General features: G+C 41.5%; 1 protein-coding gene across 1 annotated transcript in view; it reads right to left on the bottom strand.

Moving 5' to 3' along the window:
- Positions 1-1,564: 1,564 nt before the first annotated feature.
- The window catches only part of Ift80 (intraflagellar transport 80), a 103,046-nt gene continuing 89,683 nt past the window's right edge, over positions 1,565-14,927 (bottom strand). Inside the window, exons 19-20 of the mRNA XM_032898268.1 lie at positions 7,339-7,462; positions 1,565-3,157 (exon numbers count right to left, since the gene is read on the bottom strand). Coding sequence (XP_032754159.1) covers positions 3,047-3,157; positions 7,339-7,462 — 235 coding nt within the window. The 3' untranslated portion in view covers positions 1,565-3,046. The remainder of the gene's footprint in view (positions 3,158-7,338; positions 7,463-14,927) is intronic.

Below are 14,927 nucleotides of genomic sequence, written 5' to 3'. Positions count from 1 at the left end.
AGCTGGCTGATTCTGTACTCAATGCAAACTTACACTATGTGGAGTGGACTGAGGGAAGAGCTTGCTACTTACTGCTCGGTCAGCACAATGGTCAATGCTCTTTCAAAGGGGGAGATGGATGATGTAGAGGACAGGTACTTAACGATACAGGAATGAGTCAGTGGATTAAACAGAATGCCAAGATCACATTAACGTCTCAACAGAGGCTTAGAGGACAAGACAGTGTCTCATTTCAATCATACCTGATGACTGAAAGGGTGACGCCATGTATTCAACTGAGGTATAGTGGTCATTTTAAATTGTGAAGGCTCATACTACTATTAGTTAAATAGGGCTCAGATAGTGCACCAGTATCTTCAATTACATTTATATCACAGTTGGTGATTCCCACTGGCCTGATTGGTTAAGAGTCCGATATCAATGCTGTCAACTGCACTGGGAAATTGCAAGTGTTGCTTTTGCTATTGGCAGAGTATGGATTTTTTTTTTTTTTTTTTACTATAAAAGATACAGTGTCAAAGATCAGGGATGGGCTATAATAAAGAATCTACCTCATCTTTGGGAGAAGGAAGGTAACTGGTACAGACCTTTCAGAGTCCCAGAATTGTCTTGAATGCTAAAGTATCTGTTATAATAAATGGGGTGACTTGGAGGAAGGAAACCTAGATGGGATGTAATTATCAGAAAAAGATCTCAGGGCAAGAGACGAAGGCCAGCAGCACGGCTGTCCTGGCTGGTTTACACTGCCAACTTGAGACAAGGTAGAGTTATTTGGAAAGACAGACTGAGAAAATGCCTCAATAAGATTCACTGAGCAAATAAATAAATGGAATCTGCAAACCCATTGTGCCTCCTAGAGTTCAGCTGACTGAGAGGTCTAGCCCTGTTTCCAGGTCCCTGCCCTGTTTGGATTCCTAACCACACATCCTTCGATGATGGACTGCAATATGAAACTGAAAACAGAAATAAATCCTTTCTCCCCAAATTGTTCTTGGTCATGGTGTTTTACCACAGGAACAAAAACTCTAACAAGACAGAGGGCAACATTTCAATCAATTATGCATATATAATTAAACCTTAATTTTAAGAACAAAACTGAGAAAACTCAAGACAGCAATACTCAGGGAAGATGTTTCCTGCTGAACACATTCATGAATGGGGAAGATGGACAGTCTCCTGAATTCACAAGATCAGGATGAGGAGGTTCTGTCTGTGCCCTTCTTCCTCCCCAGGCCTTGCTCTCTGTGCTTCCTCTATGTGTCTGTTTGACTTCCATTTATCCTTCCAAATAAAACCGCAGTGAAGCCCTCCTATAAGCTCCACAGATAATTCTGCTGAATTATCAACTTGGAATGGAGGGGTTTATGGGGACCCCCAATGTATAGCCATGTCAAATACAAGTGCAGATAGCTGGGGACTCGAGGCAACTGATAGCTGAAGAAAACACAGTCCAGCTGCAACCTGTGGCCTGTGGTGTCCACTGCTGACTCTGGTAGGCAGTGTTAAGAGTAAACTGAATTGTAAGATATCAAAGAACACAAACAGACTTTATCTTTTTTTTTTTAACTTTTTTATTGTGATAAATATGCTAAACATAAAATTTAACCCTTTAGCCATTTTTTCTTTTGAAACATTACGCTGAAATGTAACAATGTAGAAAGCATGTAATACATATAAGTCAATTTCTCAGATTTCATGAATTGAACATATTCATGTATCCAAACTCTGGACTTAAATTGAGCAGTCTAACAGTTTATAAAAGAAAAGGTACTTGTTGGAACTACGGGCATTTTGATGAACAAAACCTGCATCAGCAGTTACCGTGGAGGGCAGGGGCGATGTTTTCCCCTGTGAGTGTTCATGTGCTCTGTGATGCACAGAGCTGGTTCAAGGACACTGTAGAGGGATGTCTGTGGCATTGTTAAAAAGCTTTTGGGGATTTGGGGATGCATTAGATTAAAGCCAGCCAAACAGGTTCATCCAGTGAGGAGAGTTTTGAAAACTCAGACTCTAGGGCTTAGCCCAAATATTCTCAAGTCAGGGAGGAATTTTTGCCCACTTTTTCAATATAGTAAAAAAACAACAGAAAACCTGGAAAGAAAACTTACCATTTGAATCCTTTTAAGAGGACAACAGAGGTTTACAACATCCACAGTGTTAACCATCACCACTACCCATTTCTAGGACTCCCTCACCCCAAAACAGGAACTGCACAATGCAATCCTGAGTTCCCTTCCTCCAGTGCCTGTCCTCTTGTCTCTGTTCTGACCAGAACTTGCTTATTCCAGTTGCCTTGGGTAAGCGCTGCAGGACCGACTGACGTCTGTGCCATGTCCAGTCTACTTCACTTAGTGGAAGTTCTCCAGGGCCCGTCCATGTTGCAGCATGTGCCACAGCTCAGTCCTTTTGAGAGAATAACTCCCCTGCACGTGAATACCACTGGTTTTATCTAATTTAGCTGATGGGCATCGGAGCTGCTCCCAGCTTTCTCTATTTGAACTATTAGCTTCAGTATACAACTGTCTACACTATAACATTTTCCTCAAACCCTTCCTCCTGTACTTTTGTTTTATAAAGTATGGGAGATACTTTATAATTTATATATCAAGTAGAAATGAACAATAAAATACACTGTAAATAACTCAAGGCTTTATTATAAGAATTAATAGCTATTCATACTGAAGAACCAGAAATAAAGAAATGAAAAAAAAAAAAAACTGGAATGTAATCCACACTCGTAGGGCATAGATAAGCATATAGAAATATTTTCTTAATTATTAGACTAGAAAAATATAAATGATGGAATTGTGTAAGTTATTTTGTGCTTAATCTTCCTGAATGTACCTTAAGTATTAAATACACAGAAAGTGCATACACTTATTCTTTTGACAGGGCTGGGGATCAAACCCAGGGCCTCATGCATGCTAGGCAAGTGCTCTACCATCAAGAGACACCACTAGCCTTAAAATTATGCCTTTTTTTTTTAAAGCAAACAAAACATGCACATCTTTGGTTATTCCGCACTAGGTAGAGGTTGGCATGGCACTTAGGGCTTTAAGCCCGTATTCTTGCTGGCCTGGCCGCTGGATGACCGGTCTCGTTCTTTCGTAATTTCCATCTCGATTTTCGCTTTGATTTTCTCCCAGTCTATTTGGAGCTACAACAGAAGGGAAAAGAGAATTGTATTTATATTCTGTGTTTTTGGTCAATCTAAAGTAACCAAGAGTAAATAAAAATGGGATATATGACTTCCAGAACACGGACAGAGAAGGTATTAAGAGACGTTAGTGAGAAGTAATGCTGAAAACCCACGAGCTACCTTTGGGATCAAGAGAATGGTTATAAAGTACAAGAAAGACTTATTCTGAGGTTCAAAAGACCAAAATTCTGTGCAGCTCTGTACACAGCACATGGAAACAGCCACAGAACCTCAAAATCTGCACAGGAGCTTAGGGACAATGTAAAGCAGCAACTCTGACACAAACAAAGGCAAACTGGGCAGGGCAACAACTAGAGTGTGCTCGCACCAGCTCTGCTGTGGACATGTAAGCCATTAGAAGTCCAGCTTGCAAGGAAAGACAAGGGAATGTTGTTTCACAAGTGGCTCCATGGTGTCTTAAAGTGACAAGGGTGTGGTTACTCACTAACTGATGAAAGCCATCAAAGGAAGCAGATTACAGGCATGATTGGGAGACACATGGGTAACAAAAAGAGTTTTATCTGCTTCTCTTTTATCCATGACAAAGGCACGTACACCCTAGCTTAGACTCATCTCTAAGTTCATTGGATTTGATATAGGGAAAGGACTCCTCGGTCCCTGAGTTCTATGAGAAATTTCTTTGGAAATATTTATTTCTTTAGGAATCCACTGTTAAATATTTGGAGATCACTTATTTACGAATGTGTGTCTTCTGAGGCAAGACATGAGAAAAATTGGGTTCTAGACTAAGTTCAAACTGTGAAACAGACCCAAAGCTCTAAGACTCAGTCAGAAATAAAGAGGCTTTACCTCTTTGCACAGGGGCACTGAGTAAACAGTAAAAACCAGACCAAAGCAGCGTGGCTGCTTGAGCAGACACTGAGAGATTAGCTCCAATCCTAACAGAACTGCATGACTATTTTGTGCTACTAGTACTTGATGAAATCATTTAGTAATTTTTTTTATTCCAAATTTTGTCTAAATTTCCATTAAGTAATTTGCTGATATTTTGGAAACTGTAAAAATAATTGTACATATTTATAATATATAAGACAGACTGATTAATAATTAATAGAATGTCTTTTAGCCTAGATGGTCACTGTCTGTACTAAGAATCAAATGACAGCCTGCGGAAAAGCAAGACAAATATTAGATTATTGAAAGAATGGTTTCCATTGGGCCACAACTTGTTATTTTTAAATGGCAATGCATGCACTTCCATGTTTAACAAAGCTGTTATAAAAAGGGAGACAAACTTTGCTGCCTGCCTTGGCCTTCTTCCAGCCGTACACTGACTGACGCCTGTTTCGCTAGTGAGCCGCGATGCAGCTCTACGGAGCACCTGCTGCAGTGCTGCCCCTGCAGCCAGCCCTGCAGCCAGCCCTGCAGCCAGCCCTGCAGCTCAGCTCAGGACGTCATCAGTTCCGGGCTGAAATGCAAGTGAATGCATCACTCGATGGTCTCCTGCAGAAGATGACTGTCTCATCTCACCTGACATTTATCCAGTTTGAGGACCGTGTTCTACAGATAATTTAGTCCTAATAAAAATATTTTTAACAGTCTGTTTTAGGTAAGAGTGCTTGTTCTCTGACAGTTTCAAGTGTCTACATCAAAAGCCATACTCTCTACTATAGGGAGTGCCAAACTATTTGGAACTTATCTTGATCCCTAGTCACTTCTTAGTTGCATAAAAGGGTTTAAACAATCCGTGTCTAATGGCTCTCTGTCTTAGTGCCCAGTTTGCCTACTCTTAGTAAAGGGCAGCTGCCTAATTAAACTGAGAATACCGACGCAATCAGCCATGAATGAATTCACTGTCCTTATACTCAGCTATCTAATAGCCCTCACCCTGTTTTCCTTCTGCCTCAGGCTACCCTCTTCTTATCCCTCACTCCTCGAGGACACTGCCTTCAGGAACCACAGAGTCAAGTCCTTCTCTTCACCAACTTCTCATCTCCTGCCTGACTCTCTGAGAGCTTCCACACTCAGTCTTCTCACTCAGGCCCCGTTCTCTCTCCAGAGCACTGTGCTATGGCTGACTGGCCATCAGCTACACTTCAGAAATGTGTGTTTGATGTGAAGCTAGGGATCGAGCCCAGTGCCTCACATATGCTAGGCAAGGCCTCTATAACTGACCTACAGCCTTGGGCCTGGGAACTTTGCTGAAGCTCTCAGCTGTTTACATCCTTACTCTGTATTATAGCCTTCTCTGTGCAACAAATACGGAACCCCTGTTTATGTCAAGCCTTGACCTAAGGACAGGGTTCAATAACGGATGAAAACATTAAAAACCACTATCTTCATAGAGATAATAAACACAGAGACAGGTAATAAATACATTTTTAAAATTATGTAAGGGGAAGGAGACAGTGAGTGCCTGGTATAAAATAGGAAGTCACATGACCATGTGATCGCTTGAATTTCTAGGTGTTTTTCAATTTAATGGTCAGTGAAAGTAATGGAAAACTAAGATTTGAAGAGGCAACTGCATAACCAAGAAAGGGAAGAAAAAGGCCTCGAGAGAGGAGCATTTTGGGGGCCTTGATTACTACTACTGACATCTCTCCTGACCAAATGCACCCTTATCTCTCTTCTAGTTTCTGCTCCTTCCAAATGTCCCCTCCCACAGCCACCTTAGAAGACGTCAGGAAGGGTAATTTTCCTCAACTCTCCTAAATTCATAGTGACACTGACTCCTGTAATGAAGGACAGATTAACAAGAGAAGCAAGCCAGTTTATCGGTGTGTGCAGTGCGCATGGCACAGGAACCAAACGCCATTGCAACGGCTCAGAACTGCAGCTAATACGGCCCCTTCACAAACCAGAGGCCGTCAGATACGACAGGATACAACAAGTACCAGTTTCAGATTCTACAGACAGGAAACCAAGGGAAGGTAACCAAATGGGAACAAACTTAGGGCGTGGGGCCTGGAGTCATCTTTCTGTGCCCTCTCTGATCTGATCTGAAGCTGTCTCCAGGAGGTTGGAGGGGTGGCTCCACAGTTAGGAGAGCCGTGGCTCTGGCAGAGTTCAGTTCCCAGCACTCATATCAGGTGATTACCTCCCTGACAACTCCAGCTCCTGGGCTCCAACGCCCTCTTCCGGCCTCCACAAACACTCCGATGGATGCACACGTACTACTCAATCTGTTTTAGAAGAGCTGTCTTCAGTAAAGCTGAATTTCTCTCTCCTGTGTTCTGGTAGGAAGGGCAGAGGATGGACCTCTCCCTCTGTGCTGGTAAGGGCACACATCTGTTCAGCTCTTAGGTATGAGATAATATATATGGCTGGCATTTTAGCACAGTAGATAACTATGGATGATAACTGGGTGACAGACCCAAATGATACCAGAACATCAGCACGTAGATGCTGGCCACACAAGCTATTTTCCTATGCTTAACTTTTACATCAGTAGTCAGAAAGTTTTAATTAACTTTTTTCTTTTAATCCTATTTTGTGACTTTTGTTGTTAACTTCCAAATGCCGTCCACAAGGAGGAAAAGCAGAAGGCTAGAATACCAAAGAAGATGGAAGTAGCTTGTTACGTAGCAGCCTGTTTGGGCTAACAAAACCCCCAGAACCCTGACTCTGGCTGAGCTTACAACTGAGATACCATGCTTCAGCAGCTGTACATGTCGCGTAGGAAGGAGGAAAGGACGCTGCGGTTTTGCTATTTGAAATGTGGTTTTGAGTCAGAGATGGCTCCCCGGCACCTGATGCTCTAGCAGAGGATGCAGGTGCGGCTCCCAGCAGCCATGTTGGGCCCTCACAAGTGCCTGTTAACTCTAGGGGTCTGATGCTTTCCTCTGTCCTCTGCAAGTACAATCATGTGTACAAAGTCACAGACATACACAGTTTAGAATGAAAATGTCTTACAAATAAGCTAAAATTTCATTGGTGGAAGTAATGTGTTTTGGGCGTGTGTGTTTTTCCTAAACAAGGGGAAACAGATCTAAGAGTTAGCTTTCTAGATATCTACATGATTTACCTAAAAATATCAAAGGGCACCAACCTCAAAACAAATTATCATAAAAACTGATGTGCGTTATTAAAGAAATTAGAGTATGAATCGCTCAACTTCTGTTATATGATGTTTACATAAGGCATACATACTACTGTAAACACTGTATAATACTTACGCCTTCTGCGTATTGCAAATATCGTTTATTCGTTTCCTGTTTACCAAATGTCTCCAAAAACTTTTGACGATAAGCAAGAACTGTATCAACATGGGTTTTGTACTTTACAGCCAATTCCAGTGCCCTATAATGAGAAGTTACAAATTGTCAATATTTCTGTGTTACACAACAGAGTTCTGAAGTCAGAGATAGGGCAAATGACTGTTCTGCTTACCCTGCAGAATAGAAAGCCATTTTCTGTTGTAGCCATCTATGTATTTTACAAGGCCCACATGAGACATGACCCCTTCTTACTGACCAGCTCCTCTTGTACAAATACAGCATTTTTGCACACTATTCTGCTAGCACTACTTATAAGGTAGGTATGTATTATGGACTTCCGCCAGTCTATACTACATCTTTGAAACAGAGATCTAGTTTGCATTTCCTTCAGTGAGTACTGCAGAGGACATGTATGAAGAACACTCAACAAAGTTTTGGTAATTCATCATAAAATGCAACATTTTATGAATCTATAACAAACTTATAGAACAAAAAGTGATATTACTATATCAAATTAAAAATCTATAAACTACAAAACTGATATTAAAACCAGTGTGAGTAAATGCTATTACTACTGAATCTTGGAAGAGGCATGCTAGGCTGGCAAGGTGTCTTAGCAGGTAAAGGTTCTGGCCACCAAGCCTGATGATGGAGAGAACCAACTTCCTGAAGTTGTCTTCCACCCATGTACATGAGCACAAATCAATCAATCAATTAATTAAATTTAAACATCTAAAGAAAATATTAAAACACCACTGAAATTTTATAATTCAGTATATCTATAAAACTAAACTATTTTAAAATAAGCCTTTAATAGAATTACTTTTAAAAAAAGGAAAAAAGAAAAAGAAAAGAAAACACCAGCACTAGCACCACACCAAAGAATTAAGTTTATCCCAGTGGTAATCTGCAAGGAGGTGAAAAGATTATCCCAGCCCGGCGTCTGTGTAATTTGACTAGGGTCTCAGCCTAGTCAAAATCCTGTTCATGATTCACAGGACTTGAGTCAAAAAAACCCAAGTGGAGCATGTGTCTCTACACTGTTCACCGCCATGTTTTAAGGCACAGGTGACAGTCACTGTTGTAGTCAAAAAGCACACTAATCCTCACACTTTCTATTATGCCATGACACGAATGGGACAATTATGAATTATCTGAGCCAACTACTATAGATCTGTCATTTTAGACAAAACGTTAATATTTTATAACTTGTAACTCTTCAGTATTAGCCAAACTAAGTAACACCTTTAAAAAGAAGTTTTGGGGTCCAGCAAGACAGTTTGGCAGGAAAAGGTACTGGATATACAAATCTGGCAACTTGTATTCCATCCTGGAACCAACACAGAGGTGAAGAGAAAGAACCAATTCCACAAAGTTGTCCACTAACCTCCATGCTTGCACTGCAGCCAGTGGCCTGTGTTCTCTACCTCACTCCCATCCCCCAACCCCCGCCCCTGAGACACACACACACACACACACACACACACACACACACACACACACACACACACACACAGGAGTAAATTTAAGATTTTCAAGGTATTTTAGATAATGTTACATCTATTGACAATTGATAGGCAATTGAGAAATCTATCAATGACATTATAAAAACTAAGTCAGCAGTACTATAAATGGTAATGCCAGAATGAAGAAGCATGATTCTTCTAAGACATATCAGCATATGCTAGATATTGTTCCAATCGGTTGAATGAGAATGGCCCCCAAAGGATCATAGATTTGAATGCTTGGTCACCAGGGAGTAGCACTATAGAAAGGATTAGGAGGTGTGGCCTTGTCGGAATGGGTGTGGCCTTATTAGAGGAAGTGTGTCACTTGGAGTGGGCTTTGAGGTTTCAGGAGCCCAAGCCAGGCCCAGTGGCTTGCCCTCACTGCTGCCCATGAATCTGGATATAGAACTCCTAGCTGTTTCTCCCACATCATAGCTGCCTGTGTACCACCATGTTCTAGGCCATGATGAGCATGGACTAACCTCTGAAACTATAAGCAATCCCCAATTAAATGCTTCCTTTTATAGGAGCTGCTGTGGCCATGGTGTCTCTTCACAGCAATAAAACCCCGATGCCATGGACTCCCAGAATTCCCTCATTTTGTACAAAGTTAAGTCTTTCAGAGAACAATGAGTCAGAGATGGGGGACTGACATGAGAAATAAAAGGCAAGGACTGAGTAGCAGAGGCTCTCATGAGCAGTGGGCCGAGGTGCCTTACTCCTCCTAGCCTCTATCCACCCGAGCCTCTGACCCCGCTGAGCTGTGTGTCAGTGGAGACTGCTGAATCACACTACTGGCACCTTACAGTAAGTGATGGGCTGGGGCAGCTTGCCTGCAAAAGTGAAAGCAGGACTCATAGGCAGTCACTCTTATTGGGGCTTTTAAAAAATTCTAGGGAAGTAATTTGGTATGCAAACATCAATACATTTAATTATGCAGAAAAGACAACGCAATATCTAATCCTGTATTCAGAGGTTACGCTGAGTATTCTCTACATTACTGTCATTATTATAACAATAAAACATGCATTAATTATTTGAGGAGTAATGGCTAAAAGTAAACATTTACATATGTGCTATTTTAAGTACTCTCTAAATGCATACACACTGGATAAAAAATGTTTCTCTACCACATTTGGAGGGAGCTTACTTCAAATTATATAAGGGTTTTGGGAACAGTATGTCTCTAGTTTTAAAATGGTTTGGCAACCAAACAAATGTGACATTAGATTCTAGGGCTGGAATAAGTCCATGTATTTTAAATAGGAAGAAGTTATATAAAAAGATATAACTTCCAAATATGATCTTTTGCATAACTTGAATAAATCTGAAGTCCTTTATATAACTGGCAGAAGATCAGAAATTATTTTATTAACACCTCTACACAGGATTAATGTATATCTGGGCTTTCACTCTTCACCTCCGAATTTGAGTTTCTCAGAGGACAGTGACACTCAACGTACAAAGGAGACACCAAACAGATAAACTACCTACCTACAAGTCTCTAGTCTCCGCATTCTTCCAGGGTGCAGGCAATCTCCACACACAAATGTGAAATACAGATACACAACCAGGAAGAGCATGGTTTTCAAGCAGAGTAACACACGAATGAATTAAAAGCCATCCCTTTCAGAAACTTTAAACAGAGGTAGAGGTCAGGGATCTCAAAAGCAATCTAATGTGTCATTCAACACTTCCTGCTACCATTGTAGAATTAAGGTACCTAGCAGTGACCATCAATGCTTGCTAATAATCAGAAAACTACAGAGGACCAGTCATTCTGGAAGCTACATTCCACAAGCTACAGTACTCATGGTCCCTCTCCCTATCCTCCAATTAAGCTTAAAACTCCGAGGCTCCAGATTTAGGATGAATCTGTAGCTAATTCAGGAGACAGACACCATAAGGATGTAATCAACAACGTCGAGATGATAGGAGCTCCTAGAGGCCCAGTTTCTACTGTGGGAAAATTATAAGCAAACACAAAAAGAACTAGAACCTGTCTAAGACGTACGAACTAATCACAAAACGTGGGTCTTTTATGGATTCCAGTTCAAACCATAAAAAACACTTATTAGGTAACTGAGAAATGGGATCATTATATAATTGTTGATAATTTTTATGTATGGTAACGGTATTATGGCTGCTAAAATCTTTTGGAGCTATAACTTAAATTATCACAGATAAAATGTGATAATTGTAGTCTGCCTTAAAATAAATGGTAGGAGAAGGGAGGGCGAGGAGACTGCAAAACCTGATCACTGCTGAGGCTAACTGTGGTGTTCCTCACCCTATTTGTTATGTGCTTTTCCATAACACGGTCGTTTCAACTTTATCCTTTTGGCTCTTCCTAATGAATTTTGCTTCATATTCTTTTTCTCCCTTGTGTATACTAGGCAAGCATTCTACCAACCAAAAGCTACTCCAAAGCACAGTCTTTTGTGTGTGTGTGTGTGTGTGTGTGTGTGTGTGTGTGTGTGTGTGTAAGCCAGAAAGTGATGCTGGGTGTCATCTTCAATTGGTTTTCACTTTACTTTTTGAAATGTTTTCATAATTAACTAAATTTGTTCATTAACATTTTTAAATGTGTATAAAAGGCATTCTTATTATTCTTATCTCTCACCCATCTCCCTCCTCATCCTGTTTCCATCCTTATAAATCTCTTTCCCACATTCATGTCTGTATGTGTGTATTAAGTGACCCACTGAGTGCAACCAGGTCCTCTGTGTTACCATGGTAGAAAATTATTCAATGACTGCTCATATTCCAGCATCTATCAGTAACCCATATTAGATCAAGAAGGGGTGGGGCCATAGAACTCCTCCCCAGCATAACCTATTTGCTGACAGGGTACGTTTTGAGCAGGTAAGCACAGCTGCTAAATTCAAGACTACAGTGACTGTCACACCCAGAAAAGTGCATTTAGAAGCTGTTCTCTATCTTGAGATAGTCCCCAAGCCTTACAGGGATGTTGTTATAAATATCTGGCTAGGTGTGAGCACTATCTGTCACTATACCTTACTTTTTAAAGAAGATTCTCACTAAACCTGGAGCTTGCCGATTCAGTTAAACTGGCTGGCCAGTAAACTCCAGTGATCCTGCTGTCTCCTCTTCCCCTGGCACTGTGATTACAGGCTCACTGCGGTACCTAGCTTTTTATACAGGCGCTTGGAGTCCGAACTAAGGTCCTTAAGTGCTCATGTGGCAAGCACTTCGCAGCTGAGCTCGGCCCTGATGACCAGTGGTATTTGGTAAGGCTGTTCTCTTCTCTATCTGTAAATGCTCATTGTTAACCACGGCCTCATACTCTCCACTGACTGACAATTCCTTAAAGGAATTACCCTTTTCGATAATTTTGATAGTTTTTATATTGAAGAATTATTTGACAATTCTTCAAAGGCTGGGAGCTCCCTTGAAATTTACATCTGTAAATCACACTCCCTGTAGGGTTTCAGGACCATGACAAAGGTGATTTAAATGAAACAGTCAAGATTTTGGTACAGAATAGCCATGACTTCCTACTCACCACATAACAAATAACCCACCAGGGAGTGAAGATTTGGCCTGCAAAGTGTGACAGTGTGGGCCTTTTCTGCTGCAAGAAGTGCAGGAATACATTTAAGCCCTAGCATATACACAATTCCTTTCATATACACAATCCCTACACATTTTAAAGTCATCATTTGATAGTATACCTCAACTATGAAGACCTTTGTTTGAGAGAATGACCATCTGCCCAGTCCTAGGAAAAATTAGAAATATATGAGGTAAAAAGATCCTTTTGAAAAGATCCCTGTGCTTTATTTAGCTGTCAATCTGATACAAGCTACAATCACCAAGAAGACTCTTAATTTAGCAATTGTCTACATTAGGTTGGCCAAGGGCACTACTGTCAGGTATTTTCTTAGTTGTTAATTAAGGTAGGAAGATTGACCCTGAATGTGTGCAGCATCATTCTATGGGCTGGGCCCTGAAAGTGGCTGAGCGTGAACAGCAGCAGGCAAGGAACAGAGGGTGTCCGTTCTCGCTGTGCTCTTGACTGTGGGTATAATAGCTTATGTTTCTCCCTTAACTTCCCAAAAATGATGAGCTGGAACTTGGAAATGTAAGCCAAATAAGCCCCTTCCCCTAAACACACGCACACACACACACACACACACACACACACACACACACACACACACACCACTATTTTCTCCCCTAAGTGACTTCTTGGTCAGGGTACTTCAATAACAGAAATTAAATGAAGACCATCATCCGCTACACAGATATGCAAATCTATGATTAATCAACCATGTTATCACTTATTCTATATGTGAATAACTTTTACGTATTTCCTAATTATTTATTATTCTACCATATCTAAGTATACGAATACAGCTCTCTGCTCCCAGAACCCGTGGGAGAGAGACCTCACCGCCTGGTCAGGTGGGCACTCCTGAGGCTGCAGAGTGGAAGAGACCATCAACACTGCCCACCCCTGCCCACATCCCTGGCCCAAGAGGAAACTGTATAAGGCCTCTGGGCTCCCGTGGGAGAGGGCCCAGGAGCGGCAGGACTCCTGCCTGAGACACCGCCGGAACCTGAAGGAAACAGACCGGATAAACAGTTCTCTGCACCCAAATCCCGTGGGAGGGAGAGCTAAACCTTCAGAGAGGCAGACACGCCTGCGAAACCAGAAGAGACTGCTCTCTACACACATTGCTGATTCCAGAGGAAAACACCGGAGGCCATCTGGAACCCTGGTGCACGGAGGCTCCCGGAAGGGGCGGCGCAGATCTTCCTGGTTGCTGCCACCGCGGAGAGCCCGTGGGCAGCACCCCGCGAGCGAACTTGAGCCTCGGGACCACCGGTAAGACCAACTTTTCTGCTGCAAGTGACCTGCCTGGTGAACTCAAGACACAGGCCCACAGGAACAGCTGAAGACCTGTAGAGGGAAAAACTACACGACGAAAGCAGAACACTCTGTCCCCATAACTGGCTGAAAGAAAACAGTAAAACAGGTCTACAGCACTCCTGACACACAGGCTTATAGGACAGTCTAGCCACTGTCAGAAATAACAGAACAAAGTAACACTAGAGATAATCTGATGGCGAGAGGTAAGCGCAGGAACCCAAGCAACAGAAACCAAGACTACATGACATCATCGGAGCCCAATTCTCCCACCAAAACAAACATGGAATATCCAAACACACCAGAAAAGCAAGATCTAGTTTCAAAATCATATTTGACCATGATGCTGGAGGACTTCAAGAAAGACGTGAAGAACTCCCTTAGAGAACAAGTAGAAGCCTACAGAGAGGAATCGCAAAAATGCCTGAAAGAATTCCAGGAAAACGTAAATAAACAAGTAGAAGCCCATAGAGAGGAGACACAAAAATATCTGAAAGAATTCCAGGAAAACAAAAAAACAAGTAGAAGCCCATAGGGAGGAGACACAAAAATCCCTGAAAGAATTCCAGGAAAACACAATCAAACAGTTGAAGGAATTAAAAATGGAAATAGAAGCAATCAAGAAAAGAACACATGGAAACAACCCTGATATAGAAAACCAAAAGAAGAGACAAGGAGCTGTAGATACAAGCTTCACCAACAGAATACAAGAGATGGAAGAGAGAATCTCAGAGCAGAAGATTCCATAGAAATCATTGACTCAACTGTCAAAGATAATGTAAAGCGGAAAAAGCTACTGGTCCAAAACATACAGGAAATCCAGGACTCAATGAGAAGATCAAACCTAAGGATAATAGGTATAGAAGAGAGTGAAGACTCCCAGCTCAAAGGACCAGTAAATATCTTCAACAAAATCATAGAAGAAAACTTCCCTAACCTAAAAAAGAGATACCCATAAGCATACAAAAGAAGCCTACAGAACTCCAAATAGATTGGACCAGAAAAGAAACACCTCCCGTCACATAATAGTCAAAACACCAAACGCACAAAATAAAGAAAGAATATTAAAAGCAGTAAGGAAAAAGGTCAAGTAACATATAAAGGCAGACCTATTAGAATCACACCAGACTTTTCGCCAGAAACNA

The sequence above is a fragment of the Rattus rattus genome, chromosome 3, assembly GCF_011064425.1.
Source record: "Rattus rattus isolate New Zealand chromosome 3, Rrattus_CSIRO_v1, whole genome shotgun sequence".
Taxonomy (NCBI): Eukaryota; Metazoa; Chordata; class Mammalia; order Rodentia; family Muridae; genus Rattus; species Rattus rattus.
This window is presented reverse-complemented; position numbering and strand designations above follow the sequence as displayed.